Below are 22,563 nucleotides of genomic sequence, written 5' to 3' on the forward strand. Positions count from 1 at the left end.
TTTTTAAAGATATTACTGATTTTCTTTGAATATAAGAGTGTAAATACTGAGTCTGAAATAGTATAGCAATATGCTGTAAAATGATGTGAAAGCATGAATAAAACTACACATCTTCAGATGTTGTACATAAGTGTCCTACACTAATAATACAAAGTTATTATGGCTGTGTGTACCTTGTGTGCACCGCCTAGTGGTTAAAGCACGTTATTGAATTATTGTTTTTATGTGTTATATTTGATTAAAAAAATATTAAGAGTACATACTTTCATAGGGGGAAAGTAGAAGGTTTGTGATAGAAATATAGAATATAAAAAATCAAGAAGATACTGTAAGTGATCTCTACAATAAAACAGTTTAGTGCAGGATGTACAAAGATATTAATAGGAGGAGGTGCAAAACAGAAACACGAATTAACCTTTATTTAAACATTAAATAACAGATTAAGGTCTTCTTTTAAATAAGAAAAGAACGTTGGGGGTATCTATCTACACATACATATTAAGCCTGACAAAGTACTTAACGTCTAATATATTGCTTTCCTGCAATGTTAACTACGTTGAAGCACTTATTTTAACTGATATTACACATATGAATTATACTCTTATGTATGTATAGAATAAGAAATGTGCAGAATATGACAGTTTAATGGTGGATGTACACACATATTGATAGATGTCTTGTAATGCACTGTTGAGGAACCTGTGACCCAAGTTTTTCATTCATTGCATAACTACACCGTAATTGTGTATGATATGTCAATACACCTTTGAAAATCTTGAAATCTTGAAAGGAATGTGCAAAATAGCCATAATATACAGTCTTTAATTAACTATTAGTAGAGAATAACGAGTAATGAATATACTTTATAGGGATCTGCAGATAAATGTTTAGTCTTCTCAAGCACCAACTATCAAATATCTCTCCTGATTGTTGGCACTTGACAATCATCTTCCCTGAATTTTACTCAGGTGTAACTAAAGTCTGATTTAAGGGTTGTTTATATTTCTCATCATTAATCAGAATCTGCAAAGTAACTCAAATAAATGTAGTGGAGTAAAAATACCCGGTTAACCTCTGAATTGTAGTGCAGTAGAATTACAAAGTAACAATGAGCTGTCATGTGGGTATATATTAATGCTGCGCATTATGGACACAAGCGATTCTCACCCATTTATTAATTATATGTTTTACATTTGATAACACCAATGTGTTTAATACTGGCAACTTCTAATTGTGGGAAAAACGAAAACGTTTAAAACAGATTTAAAAATACAGATTTCAGTATCCTGAGGCTCTGAGCCCCATTTATTTTCCTCACAAAAGTCCGAAATTATACGATTTAAAATAAAAGCATGTGGCTTGATATTGAGTAAGAACATGTTTTTATGAACCACACAGCTTCTGGTCTTCCACGACCCGACCGGAGAAAAAGAAGTGCTGCAGGCACGAAACACATTACCAGTAGAAATACATCGCTTTTAAAACCGTGCTGTGCAACACGAAAAAAGGGGGAAATCCTGTTGGTGAACACGAATCAATAGATTCAAAATCGCGTTGGTGAACACGAAATGCCGTGAGACTGGGTTGGATTATTTATCAAACATCTAGGCAGCAAGTGTCAACCCTTCAATATCTGTTTTGTACTGATTTTATAACTACAAACATCGGAAGAACATTTTGTATTTGCTAAATGAAAGTCCTGCACTTAAAGGTGGGGTAGGTAATTTTGGAGAAACCAGCTCGAGAGCGCTAGAATTTGAAAATACCATAAATACACAACCGGAAAAAATCTGCCACTTCCTTACAGAGCCCCTCCTCCAACACACACAAACGCGCACGTGACCAATGAGGGCACGAGATAAGTTTGTGCACAGATGGAAGGCTGACAGCCAGGTAGGCCCATATATCTATGGGTAGGCCATCCAGTTATTTTAGTCGGGCCGGCTAAAATGATTGGTCGTGCTTTTTACAGTACTACGGCTTCCACAGATGACGTTTTTTTATGGATTTTTTTGTCAAAGCACTTCAGATATTCATTGCTATCGGGATGTTAAGAGCATTCCATGGAATATAACAAAAAGTGTTTCTCGAGCCGGTTTCTCAAACGTACCTACCCCACCTTTAAGGTTCAATTCCTAAACAAATAGCTACAGTATGATTATATTTTACAAATGTAATGTTTATCCAATGAGAAAGGATTTTAAAACAAGTGTTAATGTAGTTCTGTGATTAAGTCCAGGCCCGTTATATGGTATATATATTTAGTTTTATCCTTAATTTTATGAATCTGTGCTGTCCTGTTTTTCATTATTACCCTGTTGCTGTTAAACTACTGAATTTCCCCACGGGGATTGATAAAGGTCCATCTTATCTTATATAGTTTGTCTGGTAAGCACACACGGCAGTATGATCCATGGGCTGTCATCAGTGATTCACACATTCATTCTTGTCAACAAACAGACTGCTCAGATTTTATGAAAAACTTTAATTAGAAAAATAATTCTGGACAGACATACAGAGATAATAACGTTGAGGAGTTTAACTCAGCAGGACAAACAAACTGAACTCTTGATTAGCAGTGCACAGGGTGTCTGCTTAACACAGTGCATAATGAAATAAATATTACACATATCAAAACAAATGTTGGTGAACAACCCATTTGCAATGTAATGAGTTAACGTCATTAAAATGTCAACAATGGCAGAGTTATGAATGAGAGCTTAAAATCAGCACTTTGACAAGAAAATGTTATAACGATATATATATATCTAAAAGCAAGCGTGCATACCCCTCAGAAACCCTGTCAAATATGAAATACATACATAAAAAAACAATGTTTGTACATCCCACGGTGTAATGACAGCACAGAAATAAATAAATGAGATGCAAACCACCACTGAAAACCGACTCAGTTAATAAATATTTGAAGTGAGAATGAAGAAGGTAGCAGTGTTTTTCTGATGTGCGGAATTGAGCCGTCTCCCCTGTCACTATCTTTCCTCGAGGCCTCTGGGGGAGCCGTTTGTTCTCTGTCTCTGCTTGAGGCTGTGCATGGCGATAAGGAAAACTTCATACCAGAAAAAGGTGAAGCCTGTAGACAGCGCGGCCTTCACCAGGCTCGGAGAGAGGCCTTTGAAGAAGCCTCGGACACCCTCATCTTTGGCTATTTGCACCGCGCAGTCCACCAGGCCCCTGTAACTGCGCACCTGCACGGGAGGGACATGACACAATACAAATCAGACCCCAAATATGTACCTCAAATCTAGGTAATGGTTTTGAATTTTAATTGAGTGCTTGGATATTGTTTAGATTTGACTTTTCAATGTCATTATAGTTTAGTTTTAGTTGGTTTTCAAAGAGTGTTTTAATCTAGCGTCAGTTTATACAATGGGCCACAGTTTTGGTGTGTTTTTGTTAGGAACAGGTGAACTATGCAGCTATTATATGCTAAATACGTTGTTGCCGAACTGTGCAGCCTTATGTTTACATTTTCTGATTTGGGAATGAACTTGAGCACTCTACTTTCACTATTTAACTATTAAGAAAGTTGTCACCTGCATCCCGACCCCCGCTGGGTCATATTGGACCTGTGCTGAACTACATTACTTAAATGATGTTCTTGTTCTTTAATTCTGCAAAACGAGAATGCAACACTGGGGTTAAATTGTGAAGCAATTGCGACATAGCGCCCTCCCGCTGGAACGCCGAGTCAGTTCAGTTTCTGTGGTTCAATGTCATGAAAGTATACGGGAATTATGCAGTCTCCTTTTCTTTGGAAGAAATATAAATGATAGCCAAAACTGAAATTAATTTACAATTATTGTGATTTCGTTTTTCAAGGACCCGAAGACCATGTATTGTCATTATGCAACACAGGGTGAAACCAAGTGTTTTTTTTTCTTAACCCGGCAAGTTTTTTTTCCCGTGACTTCTTTGGGTATTGTTTTAAAAGAAATTAAAAAAATGTACAGCTATTTACATTTTGGACTCAGTTTTCTTTTACAATAAAAACCCTGTTTCCTCAAACCTGCAGCAGAAGAGCTTACCTGTCCAAAGTGCGCTCTGGCTGCTTCGAAGCCGCCCACCTGCAGTCTCTTCTTGAAGAGGTCAAATGGGTATGTGAGGGTTTTGCTGATCATTCCAGCTCCACTCCCACAGACCAGGCTTCCCAGGAGTCCCTTCCCTTGGAGGTAAACGTTATCAAATTCAGGCTGTGAGCATTTGATGAATGTGGTGTAATGTGGTGTGATACATGCCATTATCTCCACTGACCTGCTGAGTCGCCAGCTGTGATTGGAGGAGGCAACTGTTTCTTAAAGACATTGTAGAAGAAGAACTGCAGCCCTGCGTACGGAAACACCGCCAGCAGTGTGGGAGATAGTCCGCGGTAAAATGACAGCACTCCCTCTGAGCGCCACATGGTGAACACAGCGTGACGCAGGTTCCTGTACACCTGAGAAGACAGATGAAGCATGACAATGAAGGTCTGCAGGGTCCACCAGCTAAATACTGGCCAATGGGGCACCAGCTTTATCCTTTTTGTTTAAGTAATTCACAGAAGTAACTTGCAATAGTTCCTTATGATATTGTCAATATCACTTATTTTATTTAACTTCCAAATGTTGAAAATTAGTATTGCATTTTCTCACAATGTGATTATAGTTAATTCACCTTGCAATGACGATTATAAAACAATATAGTATTCAGACCTAGAAGGGGAATAGGAGCAAGAGAATATATTAAATGCTTTGGTTAATTAAAACTAGGCCATTAAATACTCTCTAGGTCAGTTTCTGAGGCCGTGAATTCACAGTCTATTGGATTATTCTCTGTCAGATTTTCCATAGCTACATGCTGATCTAGTTACATGTACATCAGCAGTTTAAAGTCCCACCTTGGTTTGTCCCTGAGCTGCAAAGCGTGTGCGCAGTATGTCCAGAGGCTGGCAGACCACTGTGGCAGAGCAGGCAGCAAGACCCCCGCACAGGAAGTGAACTCCTGCCGTCTGGCTGTCATACAGCGTCGAGTTGTGGACCGCCTCCGTCAGAAGCTCAAAACTGGCAAACTGCAAACACATAAATAAAATAGTTTGTTTGGAAACAGGAAATCATGTGATAAAGATAGTTTGCAAAGGTTCACAGTCTCTACCTGTATTTGCTGTAAAGTGTCTCTACTGTAGGCTATTTTTATTATATGTACAGCACTTTGGCTCGACCAAAAATCGTTTATAAATGTGCTATATAAATAAAACTTGATTTGATTTACCTGCACGGCTCCGAAGCAGATGGAGAGGAGCTGAGCAGGGACGTGGCCCTTCCAGAACGCAGAGACCCCCTCCTCTGAGTAAATGCAGCGGGTTGCTTGAAATAATCCCTGGTACTTCCCCTTGGGGGAAGACACATGCTCAATCTGAAGCTGTGGGGAAAGAAATAGGGATTAAAAAACACATTTTCACAACTTTATTTTCCATGATCGCTCAGCTACTGAAATGTAATGCGAAGAAGATAAAGAGCTAGTATACAGCCTGTATTTTCTATGATTTAAATATCTTCATCATCACCGAGGTCTTTTCTGTCAGCACCTGGTTGTACATGTACAGATCATTACCTGAAATCTGATCTTGAGCACGTCCAAGGGGCTGATGAGGGCCCGTGTGACCATCCCAGCAGCTGACCCAGCCAGGGCGGCCTCCTCTGGGGAGAGAGCTGAGCCCTGAGCCCGGGGGTCGTAGCCCACCATGTCTCCACTGTCAGATTCCAGCTAACACTGCAGACAGAGAAATCTGAATTATTCAAAACTGTCTTCATTGATGTCTTGATTGTTTAAAGCATCTATGGATCTGGTTCGTATTGATAGTGTGGTGTCTTGTAATTAAAAAGACTATAAACATAACACAAGATGAAGAACTTGGTCATTTCATATTGCTATTAGGAGTTTGAGCAGAAGTCTGTGGCACATATTTCTTGATGGACTTTTTAGATACTGTGGTCAAACCTAAACTATCGTTTTAAAAAAAACAATATCTAAAGAAAATCAAGCTGTCATGACTATAAAATAAATCTCTGAACATCATGCATCAATGAGGAAAATATAGTGGCAGCATGTAGAGGACATGCAGTGGGACCTTGGGGCTAGCTAAGTTAAGCTAACAACAACTGAGCAGCTCTTCACTTTGTAGAGCGCTCCAGTGGTGAGAAATGCAGACAGACACTTACCTTTCAGTAAAACTCCTTCATGGATACATCTACCGCTACAGTTCTGAACTGTCAAACATTAATATGGCTCGAACACAGTTCCTATTTCACGCCACTGCTAGCATTACTTCCGGGTCAGGATACAGACGACTCCACCTTTCAAAGATGAATTATCGCAACAAGATGAGTGACTGCCTACCTTAAACAAGATGTGCCTGCATAAACCACCAGATGAACCCATGAATTCATGATTCCATTAGCGTGAACTTGAAGGCAGATATAATAGCATTTACAATGAAAATGTTTAAAATAAAATATTCAAATTACGCAGAACAAGCACCTTGCCTACACAATAGGGGTGTTACTGTTTTAAATAAACAGACACACATCTACCACGTTCATTCTGTGTTTGCGGTTTTTTTCTGGCGAGGGGAAGGGAGGCAGGCACTTCTCTTGTCGTGATACTTAATCTTTGTGAGGCTGCGTTGAGGAACATCTACCGAAGTGCTATGACCAGGTTAGATGCAAAGAATTGGCGTCAATTGTAGGTAATTTATAAACATGTTATTTTTTTTAATGTAAGCAATTGATGCGGCATTTCTGTCTTCTTGATTTGTAGTTAACGATAACCGGTTTCTTTCCTCTGGCGGGTGGGTGCAACGTAAATGTAGGTTAAGTAACTTGACGCTAACTCGTCTTAACATAAACGATGTGTCTCTGCATTTCGACAAAAGGACACAAACTAACCAGTTTAATATTATTTAACACTATTTGGAAATGAATGAGATTACAACAAGTCAGCAAAACTGTGTTAATGCTGCATTTACTATCGGTATCATATCGATAAACCCAAGTTTCATTACCCAAATTGGCGTTTAGCTAATGTTAATTTACATGCAACACTAGCCAAAGTTACCTGTGAATGACACGTGGATAATGTATGGTATTAATACCTCACAGTTTAAAAGAGGACTTTGTTATTGAGTTAAATATGTTGTTTAAGGGTATTGGTGACCTGTTGTGTGACCCGAGTTTGTGCATGTAATCCCTGCTGTGCCTCAGTGAATGAGCTGTGGGGGCTGCAGCCGGTTTGATGACAGTACAGGATTTCGCGGTTATTGTTGTCCCTCAAATTGTTCTGCAGTCTTTGTCTGTAATGCATGTTGTGCCCACAGTATTGGAGGACAACGTTTATTATGTGTGAAAACCATGCATTTCTTTTGAAAACAACAAATAGAAATGTTAAACCCGTATAAAATGTTTTAATAACGGGTATTTCCTGATGTATTTTTACAGAGTTACAGCTCTCAGGTGGACTTTGGGTGCCACCATTTACAATGGAGAACTCTGCTGAAGAATACAGGATCCAGTCTTTAGACATGGATACACAGATGTTGCTGAAAACAGCCTTGAAAGGTTAGCATGTCCTCTTATTACTAACTTAAAAAATGTCTACATCAGTTCAATATTGCAAACATCTTTAATCATTGCCATAACTTTTCCTGCATTAGCATTGTGTTGACACCTAATCAATATTCACTGTGTCAAATAAAAGACATTTAAAATGTATATCTTTTGGTTTCTTTCAGATCCAAGTTCTGTGAACCTAGAGAAGGTTTCTGATATCCTCGTGGATCAGTCTTTGAAGGACCAGGTTTTCAGCAAAGAAGCCGGGCGCATCTGCTTCACCATTGTGCAGGTCCATACTGTTTACAGTCTGTTGTCTTCATTTGTTTCTTTGATCAAGACACTGAGCACCAGTGAGACAGAGGGATTTAAGGAACCAGAGCAGGGCTTAAACATCTGATTGATTGTTAATCCTCTTACCTTATTAATGCCTAACTGGTAGTTTACACTGCAGCAACAGGAGGCTTAAGCCAGTTTACCTACACCGCTTTGGTTCCTGACTTTTTGTCCATTCTTCACCTACTATCTGTCCTTTCTCTCGGGTCCCTTTTGGTGCAGGCCGAGGCCAATCAGAACAACGGAAACGTGTTCAGAAGGAGCTTGTTGAACCGCCTGCAACAGGAGTTCAAGAGCCGCGAGGAGACCAGGGCGCACTCGCTGCAGGAGTGGGTGTGCTTAGTCACGTTCATCTGTAACATCTTCGACTACCTCAAAGTAAGTTGGAAGGAATGTCAAACTTCATCATGTTGACATATTGTCTTAAACTCGATGATAGTGTGGCATTAATGAATATGTACAGATCATAGCATCGGATATCTTTGATTACTTCTTGTGCTTTATGTATCAGATGTAAAACAAGCTACATGTGCTTATCCTGTTGCTCCTCTTGCTTGGACATGCAGTAATAGAAGTGTTTAATATGTCAGTGGTGAGCCTTGAAGGTGTTGCTCCACTTCACAGAGACTCAGGTTTCTTCCTTGATAATGGCTATTGTCATTTCACACAGGTCACCTTTTTATGGTTTCACTCACACTGCTTGTTTTTCACTTGTGTGAAAGAGAAGTTATTTTGAAGAACTCAACAATATTACCTTGAAAAAGAGAACTTAAACTTTTACCTCTACTGACATCCAGGTGAACAACATGCCGATGGTGGCTCTGGTCCATCCTGTGTACGACTGTCTGATCAGACTGTCCCAACCAGATGCTCTTATGAATGAGGAGGAGGTGAGGAAGAATCTGAAGTTATTTCAACTTTTAGTTTTATATATTTAAATAGTTAAGATTTTTTCTGTTAACTTAAAACTATATTTTCATTCTGAGGCAAAATCTGATCAAATGGGGGTCTGTGACCTAAATTGGTAATAAGATCGGCTCCTTGACACAGAAAAGTTGAGAAAAACTGCACTAGTTTGAATAAATATAGTTTGCCACTGTAATACATCAAAGTATAAACATTTGACAGCCAGCTTTTAAAACGATCAAAAGTCCAGTAGATTATTTATGTATATAGCAATATAAAAAACTACCCCAGGGTCAGGGAGCTTTAGAATCTGTACAGTTCACAAAACCCTCTGTCTTTTGGACCCTCGCTTGGTTATAGGAAGACGTTTCTAAACAAACCCTTTTAATTTGGGGGGATGAAAATAAACACTGAAAGAACGAATGAGGAGGGATCTTTCTCCAGGGACAGAAACATGCAAAAGATGTCATGTGTCACAAACGTTTTGAGATGGAATACATTTAGAAACATTCCTCTCGAGGGCGTCTTTCTCTCCAGATAAGTCACTGACCTCCCCCCCCCCCCCCTGCAGGTGGACTGCCTGGTGCTGCAGCTGCACCGCATCGGGGAGCAGCTGGAGAAGGTGAACGGCCCGCGGATGAACGAGCTGTTCTACCTGCTACGGGACGGCTTCCTGCTGCAGGAGGGGCTCACCTCCATGGCCCGCCTGCTGCTGCTGGAGATCCTGGAGTTCAGGGCGGGGGGGTGGGTGCTCAGCGGCACCGCTCACAAGTACTACTACAGTGAGATCGCTGACTAGGACCCCGGATACCTGTCCTCAGTCAACACTGATCATTAAACCAGCAGATTCATGAAGAACAGCCGTTTTGTTGGTAAGAAGGCGGATCAAAGTGTAAGAATACCTTTTTATTTTTGCTGGATTGTTCCCTGCGTTCAATCCTTTTTCCGAGACATGTTGCCGTGGAGGTGGAATGTGCAATAGTTCAGAAGGCGTTGACGTTAAGTTACGAGGTTTAGTCACATTCAGGTTCACTTTGTTTTAAGGTTTGAGCATTTTTTTAAATGTTTTTTTTATTGATCTTGCATTCCTGTTCAAAGTCCACCGTTTTTACCAAATCCAAAGGACTTGACATTCCAGTCAGATGTAGGCTGACTTGGTTTTTGCTTTACAGTTTGTTGTTGTGACCAAATGTAAGTGAAAATCAATATTTTTAAATACAGTTGAATATTTTTTAGTGTAGAATTTATATTTTAGTAATGGTTTGAAATGCAGTTCTGAGGATTTTTCAACCTAATGTGTCTGTAGGACTACTGTTACTGCCTCATTCAGTGAGGACATTTTTAGATGAAGCGTTGAGTCTTAAGTCACTTCTGTTCTTTATTTTGTTACAGCTGAACTTGTGTATTAAATACCAAGAGATTGCTCAGTTTAAATTGAAACTGTTTCTACAGATAAATCAATCAGACATTCATTTCTGGATTCAGAAGCTTTAGTTGTAAAACGACTTGTGCCAATACAGCAGTGCAGCTTCATCCAAACCTCTGGACAAAGCCAAAGCTCTTCATCCGAGGACCGTGGTGAAGGAAGTACTTTGATCATGCCCTAAAAATAAAACGAGCAAAACCACCTTAAAGTAAAAGTATTCATTATGCTGAAGGACCCATTTTCAAACATAAAGGTCATATTGCATTCTAATTACTTGATCAGCTGTCAGGGCTAATTTAAATGTACTTTATTTAATTTAATTGTATCTTTGTTGAAACTAAGAGACAGCTTTAGGGAGAGGAAGACAAAACTCACTCATGGCCCAAATGTTACATCTCTTTGAAAAACCTCTACCTGTAATTATGTGTAAATAACGAAAGCTTAATATAAGATTGGCATACAATTTAAGAATATTCAATGTTGGAGAAGAATGTAAAAGCCCATCTATGGTCAATATTTTGGACATTTTTGTACTTTATTTTTCAAATTGGCAGCTTCCATTTCGGGCAAAGAAATGTTTAATGATGTAAAATTGTAAATTAGGAATAACTTGTCCCGTAACGACGGGGAACATTACTGACTGCAATATCTGTTGATACATTTTATTACGCTGTTACAACATTTTTACATTACTCAATCCCATGTTTGATGGCTGGGTTGTACATTTAAAGTTATTTGTTCAAATAAATCTTGAAGTTTTCCTTAATTGTGTGTTTTGTGTTAATTAACAGTACAACAGAGCACCATTGTACACAATTCCACTTCTCAATACAAAAGTTGTTTCCATGTTCCCCTTTATACTGCACTGTTTTTCTTACAGCACTTCTTTACCAAAGGATTTTCACGTTGTTCACTATTTACAGAATCTACATGATGTGTCACTGAATCCTCCGCACGTGTGTCCAGTCTCAGTCTGAATAAACGTTGCAGTCTTTAAGGCTCCTTTCTAAGCCCAGCGGTAGTGAGCGTAGGCTCTGTTGGCCTCGGCCATCTTGTGCATCTCCAGCTTCTTCTTGATGACGTTCCCCTCCCTCACGGACGCCGCCAGCAGCTCCTGGGACAGTTTTTCATACATGAGCGTGCGTCTGTGTTTGTTTTCCCTGCACTCTGTGATTATCCATTTCATGGCAAGGTGGCGACGCCGATCATCAGAAAGAGGGATTGGCACCTAGATACAAAGATTATAGTTAAACATCTTGGATATTTGACCTAATTGACTTTAGCACAAAAGAGTATAACAGTGCTTCTCAAAGTGGGGTCCGTGAGCGCCCCCTAGTGTTCCGTGCGTATATTGGTACAATTTCACATTTTAAATAAGTTAATACATTAAAGTTTTGCGCACTCTCGCGGGAATATCTCCGCAATGGAGCGAGCTTAAGTTTGACTTTCAATTGTATGATATAGCCCAGCGTAACACCTTCATCACACATGTTGCCACTTGTTTGTACCATTTTCAGGCGATTTGTAATCTGTTCTAGAAAAACGATGTGATTTGGGATATTTGTGGAGTTAGGTGGTCCGCGAGTGTTTTTTTATTGGTTAAGTGGTCCTTGGTATGAAACAGTTTGAGAAGCACTGAAGTATAACCATTAGGTTGTGAAACTGTATCGCAGATATGATAGTTACAATTCATAGATGACATGTTTGTAATACATTTGTTTTGTTTTTTTGTTTACTCACCTCAAAAGGCAGCAGTGAAAATATATTTTGTAATAGTTTGACTTGTGCAGAAAGATTAAATAAGCTCCTTCCATGAGAGCAGATGTTCTCAGTACCCCTGAGTATTGTATGTAAATGATGATGATGATCAGCTTCATCACTCACCTGGTAGAACTTCCCGCCTTTCTGAATGCTGGCCAGCCCAACGACAGGCTTACAATTCTCCAGAGCCTGGTGAAAAATGGCGTAGGGGTTACACTCGATTTCTTCCTTCTTCCCCTCAGGAGCTTTGTGGTATTTATCCACCTGTTTCCTCTTAATGTTCTCCAGCGTCTGGAAGCAGACAGATACATTAATGTAAATCGTATGCTATAAAACCAACAGCAGATCATTGAGCTCCACTTTGCTAGCTTTCATACCTTTGATATGATCTCATTGGCCAAAATCTTGTTTCCATCTAACATCATCATGCCGACGAATTTACTGGAAAGAAAACACAAAAGTGATGACCTGTCATGAATTCTCAGCTCTGACTTTATCACATAAAAGAGAGCAGAAAGATCTGTCTGTGGTACCTGATGACGGGGTCGCTGAACACAGAGCTGGTGACATCATTGGTCGCTGCCTTGATGGGTCGCAGTGCTTTGAGTTCCCGCTGCTCCTTCTCCTCGGCGCTCAGCTCTGCCTCTGGTTTGATGTAGGCCTCCTTCCTGACCTCCGGCTCAAGATAGTAAGGGTTGTATCTGCTCCATCTCACCAGGAACACTCTGAAAACAAAGGACACAAGAAAGAAAAACCTTTGACAAATACATCACAGATTGTGTGGGTGTAAGGACAGAGGATCCAAATAAAAATCAGCACTGAAACTGAAACATTTAATTGATGAGTTGTTCAACAATTCTGCAAGTGTCAAAGATAGTGTCACTGGCTGTCAAATTAAGACATTTGATGGTTTTCTTGTTGTTTTAAATGTGAGTATATTCACTGTATTTAAGATTTGGACTGTTGCTTTCGGAAAGCGCAGGTCATTTGAATCATTTTTGAGCTGATTTTTACCATATGTTTGGCATTTGGAGAACACACTTGAAATATATTCATTGATAAGAAATACTTTTAAATTGAAAAAGAAGTAAGTTGTAGTTCTAATTGATTGAATTTTACATATTTAATTGTTTATATTTAATTGTTTATTATTAATCAAATACAATTTCATAACAACTTCTGAGATAATTAGTTGATCAACAGAACATTAGTTTATTAATTCCTTTTTGCTGCTTTTCCGATTTGTATATCATTGACAACTTCGGACTTTTTACTTTCGGATTTTTTTTATAAATGTAAAAATGTAACCTTAGTATTTAGCTGTTAGTATAATTGTATAGATGAACGATTACATATACTGAAAAATATTCAATGATGAAAATAATAGTTTTTTTCTCCAATTTGTTATCGGGTGATGGAATTATCAATAATTTAAAAGAGTAAATTAACACCTCAGTGAGTAAAAAAGCAGATCAACATTTGGAGATATTAGTTAACATTCGTGTGAGCAGACATGTAACACCAGAGCCAGTTCGCTATTTCAACCACGTTATGTACATCATTGACTCTGAAATGCAAATAACATTGCATTTGCATTGCAAAGTTAAATAAAATAGACAGCTAACAACACATGTAAACTGGTTGTGTCTTCATGAAATAATCATTACCTTGGTGTCCAAGGTTTTAATAATCCTGAGATGGAAGCTGCCATCTTGAAAATGTGAGTGCCAGTATCAGGACCCCGGGCTTAGTACCTCCTGTGGATGCCTTACAAAAATAAACGCCTAAAATCCAAATCATTATTTTATTTGGCAGATATTTTATTTAAAACCCGTGGTGAATTATGTTTTCCAAAATGCTAGATACGGTGTTTAAAAAAAAAAAAAATTCACACAATAATTACAAACAATAATTTCTGGCTCTCGCCTACACACTGGTGACGTCACGCGATGTTTTCAGTGCTATGGCGTACCAGGAAGGGGAGTCGCTTGAATCTTGGCTCAGTGAGTGATCAATCCTATTATATATGAATTAAATAATGTGGGTAATTAGCTAGATGACTTGCTCCGTGTGAAAGGGCAGTGAGTCCGGTAACTCAGAGCCTGTTAGTCGCTGTGCAGCTGATAGGGAGGTCTTGTTCACAGTCAGCTGTCTGCATCATGATGGGTGGAGAGCCTTTTATTCAATGTCTGGGTCACATCATCTACCAGTGACAGCTCAGTGATTGTTCAGAGAAGCTCGACAGATTTGGTTCCTTCGGTACAGTTTTAATACTGGCAGCTGTTTGATAGATAATTGTTTATATCTGTAGGTCCCAGTCAGAGCTGTGAGGCACCAGATGTACTCTTTGTCAACTCTCCTCTCTGTGGGTGTGATTTAGGATGCTCATTTTCCAGAAGCACATATCTGATATTACCAAAACTGCCTTTTATATCATCATATAAATATACAATGATGATGGTATATTGAGATATATAATGTTAGATGCATCCTGTTACAGTCAGATTCTGAAAAGCTGTTTCATATTTTTATTTCCATATGCACTTTTTGCTGGACTGACGAAGCAGGTAGCAATAAACTCCTGCTTATTTAGAATAATGCAGCTATAATGTAATTAAAACCCAAATGTTTAAATATATATTTCTCCTCTCTAGCGCCTAATAGTAAAGTAATTTATTTCAAAATATTCCATTTTGTGAATGGATGAATTTGGTATCTAAAATATATTGAATTGGAGTCCAAAGTCTTCCAAAAATAATTTTGTATAAAAAGGAAAAAATCCTTTATTTGACATGGCAATATATATTTAAATGACCAACCTGTGCAACCAACATGGGTCTTCATCTTCATTAAGGTTTGTATTTATTCATGATTTTCTCCATTGCACTGCTAATACAATGACAACAGTAATTACAAGAGGGAGAAAGACAACAATTGCTGCATTGTTATGTGGATCACAAGACTCGCAGGGAGACATTTTCTTAGTAGGATGTGAGGTGCATTCAGGTGTACAAAGAGCTCCTCGTTCACACCAGTTACTGTAGGTTAGTGTGAGTTAATGTGTCCAACCGTGAAACTGTTGTGCTGTCAAACCTGTGTGGTCATGCTGCCTCATCAACACTTTCGTTATTCCATGTCTTATTTTGTATAGTTGTGTTGTTACTGTGTTGCCCTTTGTTTTCCTTGTATTCAGATCTCTCTTGTAAAAAGTAATAATATGGCCTGTGAAAAAATAATAAATAAAATGTTTTTCTCTAACAGATAAAGCCACCCATCCTTCAAACAGACAGGATGACTGGGAGTACATAATAGGCTTCTGTGATCAGATCAACAAGGAACTGGAAGGGTATGTCTGGGATATATTTAAAAAGATCTTTAAAAAAACAATCACCTCCAGAAAAAAGGTTCTAATCTGGAATTTCTTCTTGTAGTCCTCAGATAGCGGTGCCTCTGCTTGTTCACAAAATCCACTCACCGCAAGAATGGGAGGCTCTTCAGGCTCTTACAGTAAGAAAGAATTCACCTTAATATCAACAAACACCTTTTTTTCTCAACGTTTGTTCCTAATCCAAATGATTTTGTATCCAGGTATTGGAGGCATGTATGAAGAACTGCGGGAGAAGGTTTCATAATGAAGTCGGAAAATACAGATTTTTGAATGAGCTGATTAAAGTTGTGTCCCCAAAGGTAAGGTCCACAAATAGGTTAAAAATAAAAAGTAGGTTGACTGTTTGTCCTACCATCCAGCCTCTTTTGAATCACTTCCTGTTTCCAGTACATGGGCGACAGTGCAGCAGAGAAAGTGAAGTTGAAGATAGTAGAGATGCTGTACAGCTGGACCGTGGCGTTTCCTAATGAAACTAAGATCAGTGAAGCCTACCAGACGCTGAGAAGACAGGGTGTGTTGCGAACAGAGACTTTACATGATTAAATGTGCATGTGAACGGACTTCTTAATATCCTCTCTCTCCTCACCAGGCCTCGTCACTAACGACCCGGAGTTACCCCTCGACAGGACTCTGATTCCCTCTCCTCCGACACGACCCAAACATCCTGTGTTCGACAACGAGGACATGGGCAAGGTGAGAGAGTGAAGGAAAACTACATCTGTCCTGTCATTTTGTAAACCAAACTACAGCCAATATATGTTTTTATAGCTATGGCAATGTCTATTTTTGCAAACGATATTGCACTCTTTAGTTAGTTGTAAAAGAGTATCTGTAGAAATCGGTAAATGCAAAGTATTATTATTTCTTGGTGCCTTTTAAAAAAAAAAAATTAAATCAAACAAAAGAGTATTGGAGAATACATTCCTTTTATTTAACTAAACAAACAATTTGTGGTATTTTAGCAGTATAATGAAAGCTACAAACAACAGAACTGGGTACATTTTAATATCTGTAATATCAATGATCATAATAACCAAAGACTTTATCGGAAATGCTTCTCTTATGAAGCAGCCTTGAGTTAAGTTTTTAACCCGAGAAAAATAAGCAAATGCAATACATTCTCTAAATAATTTGTGGCTCTTGATTAAATACATTCTCTAGAAATCAAGGGGCATCTCACCAAAACTAAGCAGTATCCTTTATTCCAGGACTAGATTATACATGGGCTCTCATATCTATATGATACATTTGTAAGTGTGTGTTTGTGTGTGTGTTTAGCTTCTTGCTGAGCTTCTGCGAAGTAAAAACCCAGAGGACCTCCAGGAAGCAAACAGACTAATCAAAAACATGGTGAAAGAGGTAAGAGCTTTCAGGCAAAAAGGTTTCACAAACTGTTTTATAGTAATAATTTATATGTGATTATAAATGTTGGACTTTTTATGTGTATGTACTTTGAAAGTGCGGGACTTTTACCCTTACAAAGCTAAACAAAATGTGTTATAATATTTTTAATATATGACACGACCATGTTTTATGTGTAGTACAGAAAACATTGTGTCTTGTTGTATTTCACAGGATGAGGCTCGAGTACACAAGGTAACAAAGCGCATACACACTCTGGACGAGGTGAACATTAACGTGAAGCTGCTGACGGAGATGCTGTCCCACTACAACAAAGACAACTCCACTGACTCAGACAAGGACATCATAAAGGTGGGTTCCCTCGCTCTCACACACACACACACACACACACACACACACACACACACACACACACACACACACACACACACACACACACACACACACACACACACACACACACACACACACACACACACACACACACACACACACACACACACACACACACACACACACACACACACACACACACACACAAGATGGTAAACTTCAGGGGAAGAATGTTCAACTGGCACACAGTTCATTTGATCTGTTGTCTTTCAGTGTCCTTTACAACCTAAAGGTCAATTCTCTTACACTTACTTTATCATATATTGCATTTACATTTTGTATTTCTTCCCAGGAACTCTACCAGCGGTGTGACAAGCTGAGGCGCGCTGCTTTCAAAATGGCCACCGAGTCAGAGGACAATGACACCAATTTAGGTTTGTTTGTTTGGTATTTTCTTTATTTGGAAAAATGTAGTTGGTATTTATCATTCAATTGTGTATAATGTGTATCTTTTGGCTCCTCAGGTGACATCCTGCAGGCCAGCGATGACCTCTCCAGGGTCATAAACTCCTACAAGAAGATTGTTGAGGGGCTGCCCGTCAACGGAGACAGCGAGGAGCCCCGACCCACAGCTGGTCACAGTGAGAGTGGTGACGAGAGACAATTTATAATAGTGTTTTACATAATTCTACATAAAAACAAGATGTTTTACTCCAGTAATCCTGCCATTGTGTAGTTAATTCAGCAGCTGCATGACTCTCCCCCAGCAGAGACCACAGAGACTCTGATCGACCTCGACGGCCTCGACACTCCCAGCCCTCCTCAACCGGCCCCCCCTCACTTCCAGTCCTCAGATCTGGTCTCCATCAGTCCCATTATCTCCTCCATCCCCATCCTGCCTCCTCCTCCCAAACGTCTTGCCGGATCCCAGAGCAGCAGCCCCAGCCACCCCCCCCTCGACATGGCCTCCACGTCACTCTCTCTCCTCGACGATGAGCTGCTGTCTCTAGGTATGATATCCCTATGGTGACTTATTGTGGGTAATAAGCTTCATGCTCTCTATCTGTGTCTTCAGAAAGGCCTTCTAGCTGTTAGTCATAGCCTACATGTGTCTGTCTGATGTAGTTTTACAAAATACACTTTGGGTCCGTCGAAGAGCTGAGAAAACACATACATCTTTTATTCCACAAGCAGGTCAATTCACAAAGATTTCACTGCTAGATAAAACTGAAAAAAGACCAGACACGTGCAAGAAAACTCTGACTCCACAGCTAGTCTAGCTTCCACTCGACTCTACAGACAGACAGACATGAAAGACTGCGATGATATGTTTTCTAGTTGATAGAAAACATATACTGTACACTAAGTTGTTTTTTTTAGATTAGTAGATTTAGCCCAGATCCACCAAAATGTAGTATAAGATAATGCTTCACTTACATATTTAAACATGTAGTTTAATACAAAAAATATGGTTTTCGTTTGATCCTATTCACCTGTAGTGTCCCCTCTCTTTTGACGATACAAATGTCTGTACTTTTTTTCAGGACTGAACGACCCCCCTACCTCTCTGAGCAGCCAATCGAAACCCAAGTTGAGCGATTTGTCCAATCACTGGACTACCTTGCAGGTACATCTACAATGGTTTGTGAGCAACTTGAACCAAACCACAGCTTGTTAGTTCATATGTGAAAGGAGGGTGTAAGTTATCTTGTGTCTCCTCGGCTCCTCTGCAGGCTTCAGCTTCAGGTCTGGATATGTTTGGCGGTGCAGCTTGTTCAGGTCCCGTGGTACCACCGTCTGAGCCCGCTGCAGCCACAAACAGTCTGCAGAACCTGCAGGACCTGGCCATGATGGGGTTTTCAGATCATAAGAGGTACAGATTCATGAGCATTATCTGTTGTTATGTTTAATAATAGAAACAGTGGTTTATAACAATTTGAACGAAAGCAAAAACAGTCATTTCCACAGAATTGTCTCTTGTTTGTAGACATTTTGCTATGTTATGCTATTTGACCGTTCTACTGTACTTTAAGGTCTCAAAGCAATCTATAAATTGTGGTTTTCAGTTCCTCCCTGATGGCAGCAAGAGGAAGCAGCTTCGGGATGTCTGCAGCAGCGCCTCCCCTCATAGCTGGACATGGCTCTCCCTCCTCACCCTCTTTTCTCCAGTGTACGGTGCCGGGCTCTCCCGCTCTGTCCCATGCTAAGGTCCAGAGCCTGGGCTCGGCCCCGGGCAGCCCCCTGTTCCGCTCTCTGTCTCCCTGCCACCCTCCCCTCCACGGCAGCCCGGCCAGAGCCGCAGACGTCTCCCTGAGCAACGTGCACATCCCTCTGGAGGCAATCAGACCGAGTAAGGACGGCAGGGATTCATAAATGATTAATAAACATGTAGCTGAATGTAAACTCTTTAAATGTCTCATGTCTGCCTCTCCTCAGGTAAAGTGCTGCCAGTGACGGCCTACGATAAGGATGGTGTTCGCATGCTCCTCAACTTTGCAGCTAACTGCCCCCCCGGCAGGACTGACGTGTTAGTGATGGTGGTCTCAACGCTCAATACTGCCCCCCTGCCTGTTCAAAATGTGGTACTGCAGGCTGCTGTGCCCAAGGTAGGCACACTTCTTCACAGACAGTGATGTGTTTGTTTCATTGTAACTGCCAGGAGTTAGCCTATGAGAAGAAGTGTTTGAGCGTACGCTGTATTTATGTCTGCCTGCAGGTCATCTCAGATAATAATAGGCTCATCAGCTTAATATTTCTTATGGTCATTTAGGTCTGTTCTTTACCCGCCTTCCCGTAGCAAGAAAACACTAGTTGTGAAATCATCTTATAAATAAAGGTTTAAATACTCTGTGCTGACTCCTCCTTTTATCCCCCACCAGTCAATGAAGGTGAAGCTGCAGCCTCCATCAGGAACAGACCTGGCTTCATTTAACCCGATCCTACCACCGGCCTCCATTACCCAGATCATGTTGCTGGCCAACCCAACAAAAGTAGGTGACACGTTAACACTCGAGGACATAAAATAACAAGTAACGAAGGATTTAAGGATAACACTAAAAGAACTGTGTGTGTGTGTGTGTGTGTGTGTGTGTGTGTGTGTGTGTGTGTGTGTGTGTGTGTGTGTGTGAGTGTGTGTGTGTGTGTGTGTGTGTGTGTGTGTGTGTGTGTGTGTGTGTGTGTGTGTGTGTGTGTGTGTGTGTGTGTGTGTGTGTGTGTGTGTGTGTGTGTGTGTGTGTGTGTGTGTGTGTGTGTGTGTGTGTGTTCACAGGATAAGGTGCGTCTGCGCTTCAAACTGGCGTTCACACTCGGAGACCGTCTGTGCAACGAGGTCGGAGAGGTCAACCAGTTCCCCCCACAGGAGAGTTGGGGTCATCTATAGGAGCGAAGATGCCTGCTTCTTCTAGGCAGGGAGAGCGGGTCGTACTCCATGAAGGGTTTGTGAATTCACATCCATCCCAGAGAGGAAGGAGGGGAAGGTGGAGAAATTCAGCTGCACATTCCTTATAGTTGTTCATTTCCCTCGCTATTGTCATTACCGGCAGTGAGAAGCTAACAGCAGACACTGGAGTTGTATTTATACAGTGCTCGTATACTTTCCTGCAGGTGGCTAACAAACTAAAGATATGCACTTGCAAGTAGGACAGTAGTGCTGTTTACAGGGCCTGAGATGAATATTTTACTAGATTTTGCCCAAGAGGATTACAACACATGTTAATTAACTCTAAATATTCCATGCATTAGAGCTAAGCCCCTGACTGATGGGTTGGATTGCTTCATAAAAAGATTACTGTTCAAAGAAACTAACCTCTAAATTAAAGTGTCCCCCATTTAGAGGAAGTGCCGTTGGTGCCACTGTCCCAAAGACTTTTGGATTGTTTATCATTTTCCCTCCAAAATAAACATTATTTCACAGTAACCAATTTCCTGCTGCATGCTATTCAGAGTAAATGCAGTCAACAGCTTTTTGCCAGCAACAAAGGGTCTCTCTGCAACAAACGAAACGACTAGGCTTTTGGGGGGTTTGGTTGCTTTGTGACAGACAGAATTGCATTTGGGAAGCAAAGCCTATAGGGAACCAATCCTAACATTGATGTCGTCATTATTCTACAGGCATTACATGTTCGAAATCAAAGCAAAAACATATCTATCGTCAATTTACCACAGTTTTATTTATTTATTTACTCCTCCGCCGAGCACTTTCTTAATACACAGAAAATATACTTGAATAGGCCTATATCCATTTGAATATGGGATCTAGTAGATGTCTTAAGATGGAGTTAAACTGGGCAATTCATCGGTTTAGTAAAAGGTTTTAAAATAATTTCAACCATCAAGATTTTATTATATATAAGGAAACTTAGTGTGATCAATAATCATTAGTTTTGCCATGTTTCATAAGTAGACAACCATGTTTAATTATCTGCTATAATGGCAAACAACTGCAAACAAGAGGTTTGATATTTTTAATTATATCGTTAATATTTGAGGCTACTGAGTCCTGTTTTATGTCATGTGATTACATTTTTCTTTTGAAATAAATGAAGGTGATTGTCTGCTTTTCAGTCATGCTTTAAGCAGTCAGTGGTTATATTTTAGTTGTGTATTTACAGATCTTAAAGGTGGGTTAGGTAATTTTGGAGAAACCAACTCGAGTGCGCTAGAATTTGAAAATACACAGCCGGAAGAAATCTGCCACTTCCTTACAGAGCCCCTCCTCCAACACACACAAACGCACACATGACCAATGAGGGCACGAGATAAGTTTGTGCACAGATGGAAGGCTGACAGGCAGGTAGGCCATCCAGTTACTTTAGCCGGGCCGGCTCAAATGATTGGTCGTGCTTCTTACAGCGCTACGGCTTCCACAGATGAACATTTTGTTATGGATTTATTGTCAAAGCATTTAATATATTCATTGCTATCGGGATGTTAAGAGCATTCCATGGAATATAACAAAGTGTTTCTGAAATAAATGACATACCCCACCTTTAACTCATCTACCAGTGAAAGTATTGGGACTATTTTTGACATGTATTACTTTATGTTCCGTTTATAGTATTTCAGTGCATCACTGAACCTAGAAAATGAAGTGAACTGAAAAATCTGAATTTAAAATGTAGTTTGAAAGGGAAGTCTGTCACCAGGCGGATTAGTGTGTCTTCAGTAGTGGGTGAATTGATCTGTGCTCCACCCCGACCCCCCCCCCCCCCCCCCTTAGGTCTCCTCAACTCGTCATGTACAGAAGAAGTGAGTGTTTAATGTACATAGTCTGTAATGTACCTAATGTTTGCTGTATGACCAGTTATGTGAACATGTGACGTGTAGATTTTGGGAGAGTTGGGTCTGTACATACTGTATGATGTGCCATTTGTTCGCTACATGGAAAAATAAATATTTCTGTCAATGGATGTCTGCTGTTCGGAGGTAAATAATTAACCAAAGGTCAACAA

General features: G+C 40.0%; 4 protein-coding genes across 10 annotated transcripts; 2 read left to right on the forward strand and 2 right to left on the reverse strand.

Annotated features, from left to right (window-relative positions):
• Positions 1-2,465: 2,465 nt before the first annotated feature.
• Positions 2,466-6,342, reverse strand: slc25a19 (solute carrier family 25 member 19). The gene is made up of 7 exons (XM_034089452.1): positions 6,216-6,342; positions 5,608-5,766; positions 5,266-5,415; positions 4,895-5,065; positions 4,273-4,453; positions 4,047-4,183; positions 2,466-3,206 (listed from the first exon to the last, which is right to left on the reverse strand). Exons 2-7 carry the CDS (start codon positions 5,737-5,739, stop codon positions 2,991-2,993), a joined length of 987 nt encoding a protein of 328 aa, XP_033945343.1. The 5' UTR covers positions 5,740-5,766; positions 6,216-6,342; the 3' UTR covers positions 2,466-2,990.
• Positions 6,343-6,658: 316 nt separating this feature from the next.
• LOC117451318 (MIF4G domain-containing protein B-like) lies at positions 6,659-11,035 on the forward strand. 4 transcript variants are annotated; one of them, XM_034089556.1, is made up of 6 exons: positions 6,659-6,711; positions 7,491-7,610; positions 7,784-7,893; positions 8,160-8,315; positions 8,735-8,827; positions 9,415-11,035. In XM_034089556.1, exons 2-6 carry the CDS (start codon positions 7,532-7,534, stop codon positions 9,640-9,642), a joined length of 666 nt encoding a protein of 221 aa, XP_033945447.1. In that variant the 5' UTR covers positions 6,659-6,711; positions 7,491-7,531; the 3' UTR covers positions 9,643-11,035. The 4 variants fall into 4 exon arrangements, with proteins under 4 accessions (XP_033945447.1, XP_033945446.1, XP_033945444.1 ...); XM_034089555.2 differs by having other exon boundaries at positions 6,660-6,742; XM_034089553.2 differs by having other exon boundaries at positions 6,660-6,738.
• Positions 10,918-13,772, reverse strand: mrps7 (mitochondrial ribosomal protein S7). Its single transcript, XM_034089552.1, has 5 exons — positions 13,698-13,772; positions 12,564-12,755; positions 12,408-12,471; positions 12,154-12,321; positions 10,918-11,497 (listed from the first exon to the last, which is right to left on the reverse strand). The coding sequence occupies exons 1-5, from the start codon at positions 13,739-13,741 to the stop codon at positions 11,276-11,278; spliced, it is 690 nt and encodes a 229-aa protein (XP_033945443.1). The 5' UTR covers positions 13,742-13,772; the 3' UTR covers positions 10,918-11,275.
• Positions 13,773-13,969: 197 nt separating this feature from the next.
• On the forward strand, positions 13,970-22,519 carry gga3b (golgi associated, gamma adaptin ear containing, ARF binding protein 3b). Of its 4 annotated transcripts, none has more exons than XM_034088778.2 (17): positions 13,970-14,033; positions 15,292-15,376; positions 15,462-15,537; positions 15,619-15,717; positions 15,806-15,929; positions 16,008-16,111; positions 16,697-16,777; positions 16,994-17,131; positions 17,466-17,547; positions 17,638-17,763; positions 17,881-18,123; positions 18,658-18,740; positions 18,847-18,986; positions 19,180-19,463; positions 19,550-19,719; positions 19,993-20,103; positions 20,382-22,519. In XM_034088778.2, the coding sequence occupies exons 1-17, from the start codon at positions 13,994-13,996 to the stop codon at positions 20,490-20,492; spliced, it is 2,097 nt and encodes a 698-aa protein (XP_033944669.1). In that variant the 5' UTR covers positions 13,970-13,993; the 3' UTR covers positions 20,493-22,519. The 4 variants fall into 4 exon arrangements, with proteins under 4 accessions (XP_033944669.1, XP_033944671.1, XP_033944672.1 ...); XM_034088780.2 differs by having other exon boundaries at positions 17,884-18,123; XM_034088781.2 differs by having other exon boundaries at positions 17,638-17,754.
• Positions 22,520-22,563: the final 44 nt, after the last annotated feature.

This window comes from Pseudochaenichthys georgianus, chromosome 8 (genome assembly GCF_902827115.2).
Source record: "Pseudochaenichthys georgianus chromosome 8, fPseGeo1.2, whole genome shotgun sequence".
Lineage (NCBI taxonomy): Eukaryota > Metazoa > Chordata > Actinopteri > Perciformes > Channichthyidae > Pseudochaenichthys > Pseudochaenichthys georgianus.